This window comes from Paramormyrops kingsleyae, chromosome 24 (assembly GCF_048594095.1).
Source record: "Paramormyrops kingsleyae isolate MSU_618 chromosome 24, PKINGS_0.4, whole genome shotgun sequence".
Classification (NCBI taxonomy): domain Eukaryota; kingdom Metazoa; phylum Chordata; class Actinopteri; order Osteoglossiformes; family Mormyridae; genus Paramormyrops; species Paramormyrops kingsleyae.
This window is the reverse complement of record NC_132820.1, coordinates 12,611,045-12,630,790: the sequence shown is the minus strand read 5'-3', so window position 1 is coordinate 12,630,790 and position 19,746 is coordinate 12,611,045. Positions and strand designations below refer to the sequence as shown.

At 46.4% G+C, this 19,746-nt stretch overlaps 1 protein-coding gene and 2 long non-coding RNA genes across 6 annotated transcripts; 2 read left to right on the top strand and 1 right to left on the bottom strand.

The window, feature by feature from the left end:
• Positions 1–3,885, top strand: LOC111850618 (uncharacterized). 3 transcript variants are annotated; one of them, XR_011985362.1, is made up of 4 exons: positions 1–109; positions 2,769–2,879; positions 3,093–3,279; positions 3,388–3,885. It is a non-coding gene; the product is annotated as an uncharacterized lncRNA (long non-coding RNA). The 3 variants fall into 3 exon arrangements; XR_011985361.1 differs by lacking the exon at positions 1–109 and adding an exon at positions 767–991; XR_011985360.1 differs by lacking the exon at positions 1–109 and adding an exon at positions 767–991 and having other exon boundaries at positions 2,756–2,879.
• Positions 3,886–4,037: 152 nt separating this feature from the next.
• LOC140582404 (uncharacterized) lies at positions 4,038–6,800 on the top strand. Its single transcript, XR_011985363.1, has 2 exons — positions 4,038–4,288; positions 5,517–6,800. It is a non-coding gene; the product is annotated as an uncharacterized lncRNA (long non-coding RNA).
• Positions 6,801–14,021: 7,221 nt separating this feature from the next.
• On the bottom strand, positions 14,022–19,273 carry LOC111850616 (transmembrane protein 47-like). Of its 2 annotated transcripts, none has more exons than XM_023824674.2 (4): positions 19,039–19,273; positions 18,196–18,587; positions 16,320–16,460; positions 14,022–14,650 (listed from the first exon to the last, which is right to left on the bottom strand). In XM_023824674.2, the coding sequence occupies exons 2-4, from the start codon at positions 18,389–18,391 to the stop codon at positions 14,469–14,471; spliced, it is 519 nt and encodes a 172-aa protein (XP_023680442.1). In that variant the 5' UTR covers positions 18,392–18,587; positions 19,039–19,273; the 3' UTR covers positions 14,022–14,468. The 2 variants fall into 2 exon arrangements, with proteins under 2 accessions (XP_023680442.1, XP_023680444.1); XM_023824676.2 differs by lacking the exon at positions 19,039–19,273 and adding an exon at positions 18,705–18,942.
• Positions 19,274–19,746: the final 473 nt, after the last annotated feature.

Below are 19,746 nucleotides of genomic sequence, written 5' to 3'. Positions count from 1 at the left end.
CGTGTAATTGTGCTCCCAGCGGGCAGCAGGGTGAGGCTTTGGGCAATTCGAACATAGGGGTTGTTTTGTTTCAGGCATGTTTCAGCTTTGGGAAACGCCTGTAAGCTTTGTGAGTCACGCCGGCTTCCTCCCTCGTATTTTCCTGTGTGTAGCTATGTATTATGCCAAGGTACTTGTCACTAATCGCCCGAGATTCCAGACACAACACACCCGTCTAAGACAGCATACCTGTAGGGCCGGGGAAATGTCAAGACGATCTAAGGGGGAGCGGCGCATGAGAGTTTGATATGAGGGGGCATAATCTAATAATTGAAAATGCAATGTCTTTTTTTGGATAATACTAACGAATCCATATTAAATACCCCCCGGTCCCACGACCCTGTCTGAGAGGGCTCCACCACGATGTGCTCAAAACCACCGATGGAGACAGAGATCATCCTTCCTTGGCGCTTATCTGTTATTTTCCCTGAATGTGTAATATATCATTAGCTTCTGTGCATACTATACAGTGTAGTATATTTCTTGTAAACTTGAATCAGTGTAGAGTCTGAGTTCTGAATCTATCTTAATTCTCTCTTGCATATTTTAACTAAGTCCAAGTTTAATAAACATCCACTATATATGTGTGACCAAAAAAAAATTAAAAATCCCAGTGCCCTTTAGGTAAATTTGACATTTGGCAACTTTTGTACGTTGGTGGTGATTTTTGTATTTATAAGTGCTATTCTTATTTACAAGAGTCGTTTCTGCTTCTTTTGAATCTAAACGTGTTTTCCTCTAACGTCCCGTAACCCAGTTGAAATTTACCGGAAAATATAATTATCAGACTACATTTGAATTAATAGAAATTCCGAATAAGTACATATGAATTTCCTGGGTAGCAGCATTTCTGATAAACTGCATCGTTTCATTTAGTACAGCAGTGCACGCACACTGATTTTTTTCCATGTAAACATGACCGGACTCAATGAAAATGCAACGCTCCCAAGTGGTAAGACTAGTTTCCTTAATCCGTTTACCGTTAACTTGCTTCAGTGTGATGCGGATTAATCTTCCCTATAAGTGTCATATTACCAGCTGCGCAGACACAAACAATATAAACGACACTTAAAGTCATTAAAAACTGCAATATTCCCCGAACGATCGTTGAAAATATACATTTTGGAACACACTTTCCCGCAGTGTGTTCTAAAATGTTCCACGGCTCCAAAATGTTCCACTTCCACGATGCCCGACCGAAGTATCGGACGAAAAATAACTGATGTCACTTTCTAAACCATTTTACTCAAAGGCATTTATACATGCCGCATTTATGCTGACTTCGTACATTAGGTTCATGTTCCGCCGTTGCCGGTTTCGGGTCCTGTATAGGATGAGAACTGAGTTGTACCGGACGAACCAAAGCGTTGTGCACTACATAAAAACAATCCAGGCTAAACACAGATCTCTCACAGCGTGCTCTAAATGAGTAAACAATGTAATTAGACTTACAGAACTAACCTATACCAAGCCTATGTTGAATTAAATTTTCAGCATTATTTTGCCCATATCGCAGGTAGGCTAATTTATGTTAATACAAAAAGGCTAACGACTTAATATAGGCCTATGTGTATGTGTCTGTGTGTCGACCAGTGACAATCAAAATGTTTAATGTGTTGAACCATTAGCTCAAATCACACCAAATACCTCAGGAAGAATGGCTGGTTAACCTTAGTTGAGACCTTTTGCTCAACTTTTGATTACCCCCCGTGAAAAATCTGTCCTGCTCCTCTGGCTATAGCTACAGTATAGATTCCATTACCTATATTTATTCACTTAAGGGAACGAAATATCTCGGGTATTGCGCCGATTCGTTTAGTTCGTTCGTTAGACTTGATTGCCGCTCAGAACCGGGATAGCATCTCTGTCGCCACCCTCTGGTGATGTGATGTAGGTACACCTGAAAGAATCGCTGTGCGTAATATGGTTTCAAAATTATCTAAGAGCACGTGTCAGAAGTACCGTAACAAACGAACCCGAATTAATCATTTAGTTTAGTCAAAGTCTTTATTTGTCAATTTTGCCATATGTACAGGACATACAAAGGACTGAAATTGCATTTCTCTTGTACCCACGGTGAGTGCACAAACAAACAACAAATAAATACAAATACTGTATCAAAATTTATATTAAATACGGTCTAATTATAACAGTAGGTATAACATTATAACTGTGTATAAATAGTGCATGAACAAATGACAAGTAAGAAAATAAGTTTCAAAACTACAATTAAGTACTAGGTACAGAAGGCGAACGCTTGCATAGAGGTGCAGTGGTTTGGTTTAGTGTCGCCTCACACCTCTGGGACCTGGGTTCGAGTCTCTGCTGGGATTCCATGTGTGTGTGTGTGGGGTTTGCATGTTCTCCCCGTGTCATTGTGGGGGTTCCCTGGTTTCCCCCCCACAGCCCAAAAACATGTTAAGGTGAAATGGAGTTACCACATTGCCCATATGTGTGAGTGTCAGTGTGTCCTGCGATGGGTCGGTGCCCCATCCTGGGTTGTTCCCTGCCTTGTGCCCATAGGCTCCAGACCCCCCAAGACCCTGAATATGACAAGTGGTTCCAGAAAATGGATGGATGGTACACAGGAGAAATAAGGGAGTGTACTGCAAATATGTTGGACCCACGTTATGGGGTGGGGGGGGGGGGGGTCCTGACACTTGTATTGCATGAAAGCCAAAAGAAGCAAGTGGGATGGGACACTAACCTACTGCAGCCTGCACTTACAGGGCAGGATGTCCAAACCCCTGAGACAGCCGAAGGTCCTGTGACTCACCTGCTCTCAGCCCGAAGGCTCCAACAGCTTTTCCCGGAAAGGCCCTGTCCCAGAAGCAGTATGGGTGAGACCAGAGACAGACATTTATATCACTAATAATATATGAAGCTTTGACATTCTTAAAAATGTATTTATCTCATGTTCAGGCATCCCTGTCCTTCATACACCTTGCGTGGTATTTTTGTACATTCAGTAAATGGCAAAGCTGTAATTAATGGAAAGTATAATAAGAGGAAAAATGAAACGTTTTTTTTTTTATCATATTTAATAACTGTAGGGTCAAAGCTGGGGCAAAATATGAACACATCAGGGCCTACAGTGGCCCCAGGAATCAGCACAACGCCCGAGTGGCTCAACACTAATGTTTTCATCGCCATCATGGTGATCCTGGGGATCGTCTTGTTAGCCCTGTGCCTTCTGTGCTGGGCAGTCCGGCGAAGCAGAATCCAAGGGTCCACGGATGTGTAAGCACCCCCACATACAGTAATGCGGCCCGTTATAAAAGGACATACTAACAACTAATAGCAATAATAATATGTTTTATTTAAACTGTTATTAATTCTCTCTCTCAGGAGACGGGCTGAGATAACAATGTCCCTCGCTGGGGTTCTGGACTGTGCTGGCCGCCCTGTGATGAAGATCTCGACGGGGCAGAGACACGCCACCAAGCTGGTGGCCATGCTGATGGATACTGGGTGGGGTCCTGTCGAGCATGCGGGCTCAGCACCAGACAGTGGTGCAAGAGGAGCCCCCCCCCATCCCAAGGCCCCTGGGCCAAGGGTGACACCCTCCCAGGTCCAGTGCCAAAACGAACTGGAAGACTCATATGACAAGGCTGGACCCTCCACACAAGGGGGCGCTCCTAGGCGCATCGATTAACGGAAGAGACTGCCCTCTCTCGTCCAGTTTAAAGGACAAATGCTGTGACATTTTAATAAAATCAGAAATATATCTTTGCCAAGCCCAGTTCCGCATTCATGCTAGCATACAAGCTCTGCAATGTAATATTGCCTTAAATCCAGTAATGTATAAATATATTAATATCACAGTTAAAAACTATTTTTCAGTAAGTGGATGGTATTATTCAGGATTCTTTATTATCTGTATGGCAGAAGCAAAACAGCATTAAATTGATAACACCGTTACTTGTGACATATGACACGACGGTGTCGTATGTTTTACCACGATTGAGCACCGAGGGCAGATTCAGACGAGGCTGTGGTGCCCTTGACTCGGGTGGGGTCCCGCCGAGGGGGTGTGAGAGCAGCGCCGGAGCGTCTCTCGCTCTCCTCTCTTAAGCCACATACCGCCGGGCTCCGTGCAATGCAGACCGTGGTCTCTCCTGTCACCAAAGCCATCTTTATAGCGCTATTTCTATTCGCCATTCTGCTCATTCTCTATATCATTCTCTGGTATATTTGCAGAGACGTCGACAATGAATACATTTAACCGTATTAACGCAGGGAGCCAAAGGTAGGTGAATTGGTGCAACTTTTAATTCTAAGCATAGTTTTAAATACGGCAAATACGGTACAGCAATATTCAGTATATTGCCCTGCAGCGCTGCAGGAACGGTGCTTACTTGTTGAATGGCGATCAAGTGTCCGCACGTCACTGTTAATAATTTCATGTCACGTCGGCTGTCGTCTTTTAATTATTGAAGAAACGTTCTAATTGCATGATGTGGTGCGTTTTTAGCAGAACAATATTACGATTTGTCGTCTTTTACGAGGAAGCTTGTTTTCGTCGGATCTAGAAATGACCCCCCAACACAGAAACAAACGGGGAATATAATTGTTGATCATTTCTTAAATTAAAAATAAGATATAAGCATAAGATGTTAAGCGAGTGTCAGATCATTAGCAATTAGCAGATATAATGACGGTGTCATACGGCTTAAGCTATTGAAACTGTCGTGCAGCAATAAGCACATGTCTGTGTACTGTTGCGTTGCATTAAGTATCTTATGCACCCAGTCATCGCTTTATTAATTAACTGCTAGATCTACTCCTTAGTGATTTCAACAAGAAATGATACAGTTACGCAGAACATACGTTCACTGGTGGCTTTATTAGGTACCCTCAGCTAGTACTGGGTAGGACGTACTTTTGCCAAAAGAACCGCTTCAAGGACAGACCATATTTCCAAAGAAAGCTTTCTGCACACCACTGTAGTGCTAAGCTGTTGTTTTGCACTTGGGCTTTTCTTGAGGTTCCTAGACATTCTTCTCTGATGACTGTCAGTAGCAAGGCATTTTCAGCAGCAGGGACATCAGTGTCCTTCACCACTCCATTCCCCCAATCACACCACGTTAAAAATCTGAGCCGTCCTAATGCTCAGCTGCACGGGCACGGAACTTTTTGAACCCATCTGTGTGCTGCTGACATTAAGAAGCAGGTGTGTCTGATTAAGGCGGCCCGCTGTTTTTAAATGGTCCATATAATTTCAGGTCTTGGTGTCTTCATGCCTGAAAGCATATCATATATATTTGCCCCTATGAATCTGTCTTTGCCCCTATGAATCAGTGTATATCACTTTGTATGGAGCACTATTCTGATTACTTTATTTAACAATGTATATAGTGTCAGGTACTTCGTTAGTGTCAGAATTTGCTGAGTAATGTAGGATGTACAATGTCTCCCCTTTGATATGCAGGATGTCATCGAAACCCAGCGTCTGACTCAATGCTGTTTGACCACAGATGCTGATTTTCCCCGATGGCCCCCGCATCACCGGGAAGGTGGAGGGCCCTGATGTCGATTTCGGCACAGACGTCACTCTGCACAGACCTCTGAAGAGGACGACTCGGCGTTCCCACGGTGATCACGTTGCACTTATACATGTAGCTCATGCATTGGTACTTTACGTCGTTAGTGTCTCGCAGGCCATCGTATGTACGTTTTTTTTTTCTCCCGCGGGTTCTTCGGCAGCGGCCGCGCGCTCGACTTGTGGGCTGCGTCGGTGCTACCTGTAGGGGGCGCGCTCGTCATTTGGGACACGAAGGACAAAAGTCTTAAAATGGAAAGCACTTTTCTTTTATTGCCGTGACTGACAGCTTTATATCTGACCACAATGGCACTGAGCTCAACAACATCTACAAGTACCATTGTATTTCAGCTGTTCACCCTTTAGCAGAACATAAAGCATGTTATTATATGAGTATATAGGTACCTATATGACGACATACAGCCGCGGAAAAAATTATGTGACTACTCCATGTTTTTAAACAAATCTGCATTTTTAAATGCTGCTTTAATCCTGGTTCTACTGGCAGAAGGCTACGCTGAGCAGCAGATTGCTTCCAGCTTCAAAGTTTCTAAGACAGCAGTGCAGATGAAAAACGTGAAGCAGGAGACACTGCAGGGAACGACCAGAAACCAGGCAGTTAAACTTTCTAATGCCTAATACCGTTAATTTATCTGACAGTTTCTCACGAATCGTAGGATGACAAGTGAATTTCAAAAGGAATGGGAAACATTAAGTGCAGGTGTGAAGTGCACTGCTAGGACAGTTCGTATCAGGCTGCCAGAAGCAGGACTGAAGTCCCTTAAAGGAACAAAGAAGCCCTTTATTAACGAGAAACAGAAAAAGAACTATGCTGCAGTTTGCATATGTTTAAACAGATGCACATCCATAAATTGAGAAATGGGTGAAACAAAAAATTGTGCTGTGTTTTCTTATTTTTTCCACGGCTGTGAAATGACAGAAGCTTCCTCCCTTGGTTTTGTCAAAGATTAGATTGTAAATGTCTACCCAGATGTCACGTGACCATCACACATTTATTTTTACGTGTTTATTCTGTGGTTTTAACCTATTAAAAATACCCTGGCAGTCCCATTTCCCAGCCCTATAATAAAGTTATTAAAGAAATTACAAAGCCTTCGGTTGTGTAATAACTGCAAAATAGTCCTGGGAAGTAACTGATTCAGCTGCAGGCTGTGGATTTATTATAGACGGTGGAGAAATAAAAAAGCATTGATTCCAGCATTCATGCGTGTCAGTTATTGAGTCCTTGTGGTATAGCGTGTAACCAAGAAAGCCAGGATGGGACCGAAATGACCAGAAATTGTCCTTATGAAACCTAAGTTACTTCATGTCCCTGGCTCCAAAAAAAAATGCCATTGCGGCAGAAGAGTCTATCGTCCCAAAGGACACCCGTCCCGAGGGGAAGGAAATGTCACGTTCGGGCACTGAGACAGCCACCCGTGGCTTCCGAGGACCCCTGCTGCCAATCGACAGCCTCGTCATGCTTGAGGGCGCAGTCGCAGGCCGTGCCTGCAGGGGGACGCGGCGAAGGTCGAGCCGTCGTGCCCGGCGCCGTTCCTGGGCTGCCGTGACACCACCTGTGATACTCGTTAGCTGGTTCGGCACCTGGGGGCGCGTTTGACAGTGCCGATGTTTCCATTTTAGTCACTCCGGCGTATTCCTGCTTAAAAAGCACAAAACCTTTGCCTTATCGTAGCATGGCCAAATTACCAGTTTATATGCTGAAAGTCCCCCTGGACGATTCTGCTTTCCATTTCCCAACATGTTGGAGAAGTATAATTATATTTATCCCCACGGCCTTGGTAGCAACACAAGACCATTGATTCCTTACGTCTAATAAATAACGGAATAAGAAAAATGGCGTGTCACTGTCTTAAATGGGAATAAACTATTCCTGCCTCGCATTGTACCAGCAAATCCTACTGCCTCATTTCTGCCTCTCCAGTCTGTCTGCCGCTTGAGATTACACATTCTCATGGGCTATCACCCAGTCGTCCCTGCAGTCTGATGGCAACACTAACGGCTCTGATCTTGCAGAGTGCATTCGCTGAGTCTAGACCTCAGTGTTGGTACAGTACTTTTTATAAAGACTAGTCTCCTGGCTGGCTCCGCAAATTTATATTTACATTAATGTGAATAACTGACGGCCTTATCCAGAACTTCTTACATGACCGTGATGACAGAATATAATGTGAGACATTTTTCAAATTAAACTCAGGGTATTGAACTCGTGTTTGGGAGCATACTTTCTATAAATGTAAACTGGTTATTATTTGTCATTGTCCCCAACCCATGCATCACCCTTCACCAGAGCTGGAACGGGGAGCGTCTACGTGCCAAGTCCACCCTCCTCATCATTTTAGCCCATGCCCACAAGGACACGTGTGAGGAGCTCCACGATACTTTCCTCCCTTCGCCAGTAGGGGGCAATAACGCGCCAAACCTGGGCGTACTAGTACAGCGGGCAGCCCCGTTAACAGAGCCTTGGCAGAGCCAGATTGTTCCCCCTTAAAACGTTAGCGTCGGTACAATATTAACAAACGTATGTTCACCGAAAAGCACCATCTACAGCAATTAGGCTCCTGTTTATAACATGTCACGATATAGATCTATGTTCTTGTTAAGAATATTTTAATGGAAGTGGTCAATTTCAGATTAAATACACAAGACTAGTTAAATAACTATAGTACTGACGCACAAAACATTGTCCCAAAAGGCTCTTCTGAATAAAAGTGCCAATGATATGCTGGATGTAAAAATTAACAAATGGCAAACACAAAACGCTATTTAAGCGGGGAATATGTGGACCTTTTTCTTATTTTTTTTTCTAATTCATTTTTTATCTTTAAAATTTTGATTGACATTAAAATGCCAGCATTACAATGTGCCAAAGTACAAGAGAACACGGAACCGCGGTGAGGTGATAAGACGCGGTGATAAGAGTCAGACGCGGCTCCCGGGAAGTGACAGGCCCTCGGTCGCTTCGTGACATGCAGGTGGAGGAGAAAAAAAAAACAGCGCATATTTCAGCAGAATAACACGACCTACCTGACATACAGGAGTGCGGCATGGGGGTGCGGTGGGAATGCCAATCGGATGGCATTTTATGGTTGGCGAAGAGCCGCCTCTCCACCTGCATTATCTGGTCACACTGGGTATTTTTTATTTTGTGTTCATCCCGCCATTCATTCATCCTTGGCACTAGTTAGGGGTACATTCTGAACAGGATTCCTGTCCCTTGCAGGACACGCACACGCACACACAAGTATAACGGCAAACCTTGGCTGATGACGGACACCGTGGACGCCCATAAAATATATAATAATATAAGTGTATGTCAGCGGCGTCGTCAGGTCTATTTAGAGTGGGCTTCAGCCCCCCCCAAAACAAATGATCCCAAGCACCCCCTAAAAGTATAGTAATTATCATACTATTTTTAAATTATATATCCATACATTTCATACAAGATACCACTGACCGCATGTACGCACTTAACAAATAGAAGCAACACTACGAATTGAAATTAAAAATAATGCTGTAAGTCTAGCTATCATTATTTAATTAAAATTATGTACTGGCTGTTTAAGCTGCTATAAGTTTGCGGACGGGCATTAGGACCCAGGCGGAAGCTACACGTCGCTGCTTGTTAGCGAGTACGCCGAGTAGTGACGTTTATCCGCAGTTCAACAGAAAGAAACAGCCAGTTCATTTCATTGTCAGAGATTGTGAGTAGGTGTCAATAACTGTTAATTGCGTAACTTTACCTATGTTTCCGTAAGTGAAAGGAAAGTGACGTTGTTGGCTATTTTAAAACTAATTTAGACTAACTTGCCCGCATAATGCTGCTGTTATAATTGGTTATATATTTGCTAGCATGTTTTTAATGAACACAACCCCAACATGTAGGCTGTTAAAAAAACCTCATGGACTCATTTAGACTGTAATTAAAAAAAAAAGGTAGATATCCTAAAGACTAAGGAAACCAGAGGCTGGGAATCTTCCAGAGAAGCCAGTGAAATAAAGTGAGCCGGATAACAGCATAAAATTTGCTGTACACGACATAATAAAATTAAAGAAGCCTGTTTAGGTTTGGTGAAAAATTTTCAGCCATCTATATGCGCTAATTCATTCCTACAACCCTGGGGGCTTAGCCCCTCTTGTCTGTCAATCCTAGTTACGTCCCTGTTGTATGTGTATGTATAATGTTTCAGGGACAGATTTGCTTTAGTGTAGCATATATTGTTTGTTGCCTATTTAAATATTTAAATCATTAATCATCAGAAAACATTCAAATTAAATGATGCTTCATTCTCATGCTCATCAGATTAGGTTTTATACAGAAGCTGTTTTGCATGCACTTAATATTCAGAATGTGAGTGTCAAATTTACGGCATTTAACAAAACAGTCGACCAGGCTGCTATCTGTTGATGGAGCTCTGTCCACAGTCAGAAGGCGCTGCTCCTTGCATGCTAATTGGACCTGCGGAGTGAAATACAGGTGGACCTACGACGGGGGAATTCAAGTGGCACACAGCTGGACTCAGTATCTACCAGCGATCACGTCAGAGCCTATAGTCGTGGGAAAATGACACACGGACATTTGGACAGGCGGTTTCTGCATAGCTGAATCAGATTGAGGTTTACTGGCCGTGTAAGTTTATGATTTGGTGGAATTTTGCTGGGTGTGGTGATCACTGTGACTTGGTACACCTCTGCCTGCAGTGTGAGCAGACACACACACAGACACACACACACAGACAGACACACAGACAGACACACACACACACACACACAGACACACACAGACAGACACACACACACAGACACACACACGCACAGACACACACACAGACACACACACGCACAGACACACACACAGACACACAGGCACAGACACACACACAGACACGCACACACACACAGACACACACACGCACAGACATACAGACACACACACACACGCACAGACACACACACAGACACACACATGCACAGACAGACACACACGATTAATCTGGACAGCGTATCTTTGTATTGTAATGCACCAACCCCATATAGGTAGAGCCATTCAGCACCACGCCACATTTTAGATTCGAGGCCGGTGTCATGTGTTTGTTTTATCAATCCTGCTAGGTAAGGAGGATGAAGTGAGACATTCAAGGTCACAGAAACAGGTGGTCAGCTCTCAGAGCTCTCCAGGGAAGCCGACAAACAGATAAAAGGTGTGCGGGCAAAGGCCGTTGGCCCACCCCAGGCAGACATGAGGAGGACGTGAGTGTTTTCACACAGACACACACACACACACACACGCAGTCCGCTCTGGCAGCTACCCGCTGACAGCCCAGGAAGGGTTTGCTCTCCAGCTGGACAAGAAACGACGGCATCTTCACAAAAACAGGCACATCTGTAGATCACAGAGTGCTGATTCAGATAGTAACATGAGAGGAGATAAATCTGCGAGGCACCGCAGACCTGCACAGCCCACTTGATTGGTCAGGCCTCATGCTCTGGAGCTACAGCTGTGGCTACTTCCTGCCAGACACGCCAGCGCACAAAGGCTCGTGATGAGCTGTTCCGGACTTGAGGAATGATGAGGAATGTCGCTAAAGAACTCCGAATGCTTTTGCACATACTACAGTGACTCATACTGCCTTGACTGTTGTCACCTTCCTTTACTTCATAAATACAGACCTATTTCGGGTGCTTTGCATTCTGCATCACCATGCCAACCGCCGCCATGACACGCCTGCATGCTGGTGTGTGCTGGGGAGTGTAGAACTAATGCATTTGTCACAAATGTAGTCATCACAAAAGCAGTCGTCACAAAAGCAGTCATCACAAATGCAATCATCGCAAGCTCTGCTATCGCAAAGACTGTCGTCACAAATGCAGTCGTACCAAATGCAGTCATTGCAAACACAGTCATCGCAAACATAGCTGTAACAAACGCAGTCATCGCAAACGCAGCTGTCGCAAATGCAGTCATCGCAAGCACAGTTGTCACAGATGCACTTGTGGCAAACGCAGTCATCACAAACACAGTCATCACAAAAGCAGTCATCACAAACACAGTCATCGCAAAAGCAGTCATTGCAAACATAGTCATCGCAAATGCATTTGTCACAAACACAACTGTCATAAATGCAGTCGCCACAAATGAAGTCGTCGCAAATGCCGCCATCGCAAATGCCAAGGTGTCTGTTGCCATTGTGCAGGAAGAGTTCTCATTCACTGGGTGTTTGGGAAACACAAGCCCAGGGAGCCAATGGTGAGTACACATGCATCCCCCCCCCCCCCCAGTCATCTCAGGTTAATGTTCAATACCTTAAAGGCAGGAACCTGGGATCGAACGCGTGTCAGTATGTCAGAGCTGGCGATGTGTGTGCCTCCTGTCCAGCAGAAGGTAAGGTACGCCGCGCTTTATCCAGCGCACCTGCTGACTATTCTGCGTTAATCCGTTGCTTTTAGGAGGTTTTCACATTGTGAAATATAGACATTGCTTGTAACTTAGTTTAATTTAAATACCGTTGTCTCATATGTTTTGAAGTGTACAGATATTCATATTATTATCACTGTCATTAGTAGCATAATTGCTTAGAAATATTTTTATCCAATAAAACCCTTTCATACAGAAATTTCTGGAGGAGTCGTTTGCTATTAGGCCCCTTTGTAACAGCAGATTCGATGTCGATGTTAATGAACGTGTTTCTCAAGGTTTATTCTGACACCATGAAGTTACGACCCATTTCGCAGTGCATTCTGGGAAAAGATGTCGGGAAACTGGATTGCGGCTTTGGGCCCCTGCCCCCGGTGGTCAGTAACTGGAATCTGTCCTTGCGGTGGCCTGTGGAGCAGGGACAGCCCCGTTACTGCCTGCAGGGGGCAGAACCTGTACCCCGGCGCTCTGGCGCCGCCCTGGAGGACCTGAACGGCAGCGCTGCTTTCAGAGTGTGCTGCCCCATTGCTGATCTCTGTTTGTCTTGGCCATTAAGACAAGTGCCACCTTTTAGTTTGTGTTCATGTTAGCATTTTGCTTAATGGGGCCACTATGGTAAGAAAAGAGGAATAACACCCCCCCCCCCCCAGGCTTGGTGTCTCAGGGCTGCTAGATCTGTCCAGCTCGACGTGGACAAATGACCAGGAGAGGAGCTAAGCGATCTCTGGGATGGCCCCCCGCCACACCTCACCCCCCAGGACCAAATGCAACTCTCACCCGAGGTGAGCCGGGAATCCTGTGTGAAGCCTAAAAGCTGACATTTGGTCTCCTTCTCCTCCCTGCACCCCTGTCTTTCTAAGTCTGATTCAGTTTTGTCCTGGGGGGGGGGGGGGGGCTGTTGGCATAAGCAAAGCCCCCTTCAGGGGATTTTTAACCATTAAGCAATAAAATTCAAGAGAACTGAATAAGGATACTGTCATATATACATATCAAACTTGAATTATCTGCTTAATTATCTGTAACGAGATCGTCAGTCCAGCAGCACAGGCAGCGTCCATCCACTACTATTTCTGGAAGTTTCCAACATCTGAGCCAGTCTGTGTGTCTTTAAAAATTTAGTTGCTTTCTTGCCACTCGAACCCCAGAGAAGTGCCCGGCCTGCCCCCTCGCTCCCGCCAAGCCCTCCCCCCGGGACTCACAGCCGTGCCTGAATGCGTCTCATTCTGACCCAGTTGCAGTGCTAGTTCGCGTTCAAGAAGAATAGTGCATCTTACCTTTCTGCCTTTCTGTGAGGGAGGGGTCAGGGCGTGTCCGCCACTAGGATTCGGGGGGGGGGGGGGGGGGGGGCGATGGGGCTGTATTTGGTTTATTTAGTTCTCTGCTCATCCTGTTTGAAGAAATCAGAAAGTCGTCTCTATCTACATCGACACCCTGACAGACCGGGAAGGAAAAAAAAGACCCAATTAAATCCCAGCCGTGGGGGAATCTGCCAAATCCAATTTCGGATCAGACCCAAAGCGGCGGTACTGTGCTGTCATCTCCACCAGCTGGGACCACCTTGCAGGTTCTGGCAGGACGTCCTGCCTGGGGGGGGTGTTTGGCTGCCCCACCATGATGCATCCTCTCCCAGCCACGCATTCACCTCTCCTGGGGGGTCCTGCTCCAGGATGTATCAGGGTGGATCCTCAAACGTTCCCCGGTTCTGGTCCTGACCCAGAATCAAACCAGGATTAAAACAACTCGCAGAGCGTCAGACTGAGTCGATCATCTGTGTTCTACAGATCTGCTCGATTTGAGGTCTTCGGTGCAGCATTACAATTTTGGGTAGGATTGTCTTACTTAAAAGCTCCTTTATAAATAAGTGAAATAAATAAGCACTCTGGAGACCTGTGGGGGGGAGGAGGGGGGGGGGGAGATTGCTGGAAGATCTACTTACAGAAGAAATATGACATACACTGAAATAAAATCTCTACTGAAAAATACACAGACACACACACACACACACAGCATCTGAACATTTTATTGTCATTCACAGGGTGTGTGAGAAAGATGAATGGCCGTCGATCGCACACATCCTTCCGTCTGCCTGCACAGGCCTGCCGCCGCTACAGAAACTCTGACAGCAGGTGCTGGAGATGAGGGGGGAAAGACTAAAGATATCAGAAGTCGCTACGTCAACTCAGACATTAATGAAAAAACATAGCAGAACAAAAACGCCGTTTGTTGCTGATGGGATTACAGGCGTCCTAGAGAGGGTGCCGGGCATCTGCTCTTCACCTGGAGGGCCAATCCCAGCCCCAGAGGGAGCGGGGGCTCAGAATCTCCCTCCTCCTCATCCTCTGTCCTGTGCACTGGGCAGCCAGTAACCGCAGCTCAGAATAGTGAGCAGACCGGCCTCTTCAGTTTAAAAGGAAGGTGGAATGACATGGGTGCGGCTGCATAAAGTACGGCTCAGTAAAGGGGGGGCTCGTACGCGCCCAGCCGCACACAGAAGAGGACGCCGCCGCCCAGCATGAAGACGGTGGCCCCCCAGGCCACGCCGTAGCCCCAGTTGAACTCGTGGTAGGTTTGCAGGACCGTGCCGTCGATGAACTTGATGGGGTACAGGACCAGTGCGCAGGCTTGGAGGACGACTGTGGGGGGGCGGGGGAAGGCACAGATTACCACAAATAGAAAATCTACTTTAGAAACTATATTTAGAGTGGCCACCTGAACAGTAGATGCCCCCCAGCCACCCTCCAATCAAGTCAACCCTTCTTAGGCATGCCCCCCAAACACCCTCCAATCAGATTAAGGTGTGGATAAAATTTAAAAAAAAAACAGGTCATTTGCTTATGGTTGCATCTATAAAACGCATCATAATGTGAATCATACTCTGAGACTGAGAATCCTAGGATGAAAATACCAGGTGAGCCTTTTGCCCTCCTGGAGAGCAGTGGAGAATTCTCACACATCAGCAGGCGTTACAGCCCCCCTCAAAAGCGCAGGGGGGGGGGCATTCTCACTGCCATCTGTCTTCCCAGTGTAAAAACCACATACCAGGCAGCTGTCAGTCAGGCTCGTGAGAGACAAAAATGTGAGACAGATAAACGTTAATTCATAATATTTTTCAGTATAACCATGGATACAGCTGATGTACAGGAATGTGAGTCGGTCAGCAGGAAGGTGCTGTTCCTTCACCCAGGTTTCTAAAAAAAATTTGGCTCTTCCAGCCCGTCAGCACTTTTTTATTGGCCGGTTTGCCGCACACCTGGTGGGATCAGCACACGTCACTGACCGTCAGTGATTCACGTTACCGCTGATGTACGTAAAGAGCTACGACTGACTGCGGGTGGAAAGGCACCAGGAACAAAAAAACTAAGCAAAAATTCAAAATTCAAACCAATTAACTTCTTTCCGAACCTCCCATCCTGCGTCAGATCCAACATGAAAGTAAAACACTTCGGAGTAACTGATGCGAGGCCGGCCGTGATTTCTTGATGTCCGGTTCATTTAAGCTACCAGTATTTGCATGTTTTCCCAAATCTGTCTCTCGAGCTGTACTGGGCCACGCCGTCTGGCTCTGCTCCAGCACTGCGGGGCGGAGAAGCCGACGTGGGAGGAGATGCGGGAAAGTTACACGGCAGGAGCGAATCCCTCGGGGGAGAGAGCGAAAGAAAATACTGCTTCCATGCCGAAACACCTTAAAGCAAGAATCGGCGTCTACCTTTCGGTACGGACGCCATTTGCTCTGGGGGCGCTGGGGTACGATGTGCCCGTCACCCGTCATCTTCGGTGTGACCAGACAACAAGGGCAACGTTAAACCATTCCCAAGGAGTACAGAGAGCTGCCAATCGACTCAAGATCAGGGCATTATCAATTATTAGCAACTCAACTGCAGCTATATCCTCGGCAGAGTTACACTGAGACACTAATTCCTTCAGTCTGTAGAGGGGAAAAGTGACCAGCGTAATTGTCAGCACTCAGTGGGCCCTGTCTGACACTCCTGAGACAGGTAATTAGGGTCTTTCATTAAGTGACACTCCAATTAATACACATGTGATGGCAGCTTAGGACACCAGACCCCATGCTCGTGTCAGACGTCACGCTCCTTGTAAGACATCTGCTTTCCGCACCTCAGCAGATCCGTTGGCTCTGTCTCTAACCCCTCGGGAGAAGGTACGCCATGCTCATTAAGCCTGGTGCAATGAAGCTGGAGACCAGGGCTGCGGTGACACTGTGCAGAAATGTTGTCAAGCTCAAGGAGCATGAGAAGGACAAAGATACGAACACGAGAAGGTGAGGAACGGGCAAGGCCTTGCCTGCGGTGAAGAGGAAGACGGCCACCGTGCGACAGCACTTCCTGTGAGTGCCCCGGCACAGCGAGATCAGGGCGACGATGAAGGCCGACAGGGTCATCGCAGACCCCCCCAGGAGCAGCACCAGGGTGGCCACCTGCCAGTCTGCGAAAGAACATGCGGATACAATGAAGTTGCCTTCATGCAAGACCACCTTCGTTACACCTTAAATGCCCACGATCGGCGACCCGGTGATGTATAGCTCTCAGTCTGAGAATGTTGGACCACGCTGGTCTCCATCATCACTGTGTATCAGACCTTCCTAAACACGCGGCATCCCGTCTCTGAGGTCCAGTTAGTGACCCTCCTCTGTACTTCCTTTCTCCTGGCAGATTGATGCCGCACAACATCACCAGCTTCAGCGCCGCTAATCTTTCGCAAACAGACACTTTGTTCCCATAAACAATAATAAGCGCGACGCGCCTGAATCTCCCAGCTCCTCTCGGACCAAGCTCACAGGCACCCTGCCCCCCCCTCCCTCTCCACCCGGAGCCCCCATTCGACTCTGGGCTGCCTCCCAGTGCTGCTGGCCAGGTGACTCTCCACGGTAATGATCTCTCTCCTCCCTGCTCCGTTTCTCTCATGCTCCTCTCATTTATTTCAGGCCGTGGGGGGGGGGGTTCTCTCAAAGGCAATTGCTAGTTGGCCTCAATATTCCTGAACATTCTTCAGTCACTAAACCCCCACCCCACCATTGTTTTGCTGAATGATTCCATTATTTGCCCTTTCATCGGACACCATGAGAGCTGAAAGTTGTCCCTGGACAGGATTCCTCCCCTCCCCCCCCCCCATTTCCCAGGGTACACCCAGGGGCCCACGCCCCTTCCCCAAGGGAAACAGGTAGACAAAACCAGAGGAGGTGACACAGAGAACAGAAAGGACAGTGGGAAGGAAGACGCTCCCTCTTTGGGTAATGGTAGGGGGGGGGTGACGGGGCTTTCACAGACTCCACTGGGCCTCATCCACCTGATTCCCTTGGTGGGGGCCGGTCCCTTGTCCTGAAGCATGGCCAGGGAACTCCACTGGATCAGAGTGAGGGGCTGCCCCATTACCATTCTATATTAAACGAGGACATGTGACCCTATGTCGTCACATCAGAACAGTGCAGTCATTCTGTTCAACAATGTATGTTCTGATTACGTTACCGTGCTGCAGCTGGTGAGTGTGACACTCATTATAATAAGCTCCGTTGAGGACTCAGACAGTTCTTTGGGGTAAATAGGATCAATTCTTAGTTCCTCATACATAAAGGCACCACTCCGTTTAATCTCAAGTGCCATATATTAAATCCACAGGAAAGCTTAATCTCTCTCGGTTCTCGTTTGTAAACACGCAGGATCGGCATCGCGTTTGACGCAGCAGCGCTGATCCTATTAAGTATGAAACTGATCTGTGTTTGTGGGAATTCAGGACCCCGTGCAAATCGGGACACGGTCGAAGCCGGGGCTGAGAAACAAGAAAAACACTCGAAATATCGCTGTTGGACTAGAACTGTACAAAATACTAAAATCCACAAAACCATAAGATCAAATGTATATTAAATAAAAACAGGTTTAGCTTGGTCTGTAACCAAGTAAATCTTTGGCAAACCTTTATGCAAAAAAAAAAAAAAAAAGTTTGTTCGATGCCTAACTGAGGCTGACACGTAAATAATCTGCATATTACGGACAATATCTCACGGTGACACCTACATAGGCTAATTTTCGGAATCCAGTGCAACAGTAACAGGAATCAGCTATAAGGGATTTACAGCAGCCAGACTGAAGTCTGGTCAATAAGGTATTATCTCGAGCAACATTAACTACGAGTGAGGTGTGCGATATGGAGGTGAGCGCTGTACCGGATCTGAGCGTGGAGGTGCAGCGCCAGGCGGACGCGGTTCTCCTGCAAGACTCCCACAGCGACAGCGAGAAGCTCTCGGCGGTCACCCAGGAGGGGCTCCACAGAGCCACGGCGTCCAGACACAGGGCGAGGAAAGCGCAAAACAGCGCGATCAGCCTGAACGGCCGCGCCACGTACGCCTCCTCTGCAGACATGTTCACTTGCGGATTAGAAAGAGTGGCAAAAAAAATCTCCTTCTTATCGGTAGTCTGGGAAAGGCTTAAATCGGACCTGCCCTCTGCTCTTAAAGTTGAGTTGGGTGACACGGTGACATGAGGCAGGACTGGGCGCAGTGCGGGAGCATCCTTCGAGCGCCAGGAGGAGAAGTTTCTGTGCGCCGTCAATAGGACCCTGCAAGAAAAGGGAGGTTTGTCCACGCTCTGATTGTCTCAGTACTATAGCGAGTATCGTGTAACACTCTAATTGAGCGAAATGTTCAAAGCATAAAAAAGGCGAGCCAATTTTTACTTGGAAATTAATCCCTCCTGGGCGATGTCGATTAATCGCGGGAATTCTGCATTGAAACAACCGAATGATCACATCAATAAACTTGCGGCATTGTAAATAAAGTGTAAAGGTCAGCGCTTTGAACTGATTTGACCTTAATGCCAGTAGCATTAATTAACAACGAGAAACCACAACAAACAGCCAGATGATGATAGGAAGTACGGACATAAACGATGTGCTGAGACGCCTGTCAGTCTATAGCCTCCGTTTTCTCCTGGGATGAGTCTTGTTGCCGGCGTAGCTGCATGTCTAAAATACTCCAAAGTACATTTTCAAACGCATGCCCGTTACTTACTGCGTTTATGCCTCTTCGGTTGGCCTGGGAGTGTAGTCGCCCTTTGTGCCCAGTGATTTCCAATTATTCGGTGGTAAACTGAACATTATTAATCACAAAGCTCGAGACTAAGTGAAACAGACCTTCGTGACCTTTAGAACTAATAGGTACGTATTTGATCAAACATTATCCATTTGGCTGCTGCTTCTTTAAATGACAGCAAGGAAAATAAACGCAGGACAGAAAAGCACCCAGAGAGACTTGCCCTGGGTCCTCCTCAGCGCCCCCTGTGGGATCAAAGGCAAGTTGCATGATGCTGTAAAGGGATGGGGAATCGATGTGCGTTGCCTTAAGCTTGTGGTCTTTCTAAAATGCTTGGGATGTAAATATTTAAACCTGTAGGCCTACTTTAACATTTATAGTGTGTGATAGTGAACACATATAGAACATGATGATCGCTAAATTCAATAATCGCAGTAATACACATAAAAACAGTTTAAATAATGTATATTTGCTTGTCACTGGGTTTGTACCCACAAGGGTCACCAAATTGTACCCTTAGCTGTAGGTGACTGTACCTTTTAAGGTATAGACATGGACTCCGAGGAATATTTCTGTACCATTTATGGTACATTAATGCTGTTTGTACCTTTGGTATTTTCCTCAGAGTCCAAGAACAGGTGTACAGCCCCAGTGACAAGCAAAGGTTTTGCCGTTTTTTTGTCCGAG

Bases quoted from the DNA above. Each gene is read 5' to 3' on its own strand.
- LOC111850616 (XM_023824674.2), bottom strand. From the start codon at position 18,391: ATGTCTGCAGAGGAGGCGTACGTGGCGCGGCCGTTCAGGCTGATCGCG. The intron at 16,461-18,195 runs GTACAGCGCTCA...GTTCTTTCGCAG, and splicing joins CACCTCCACGCTCAGATCCG to ACTGGCAGGTGGCCACCCTG. The intron at 14,651-16,319 runs GCAAGGCCTTGC...GCCCCCCCACAG, and splicing joins CGTCTTCCTCTTCACCGCAG to TCGTCCTCCAAGCCTGCGCA.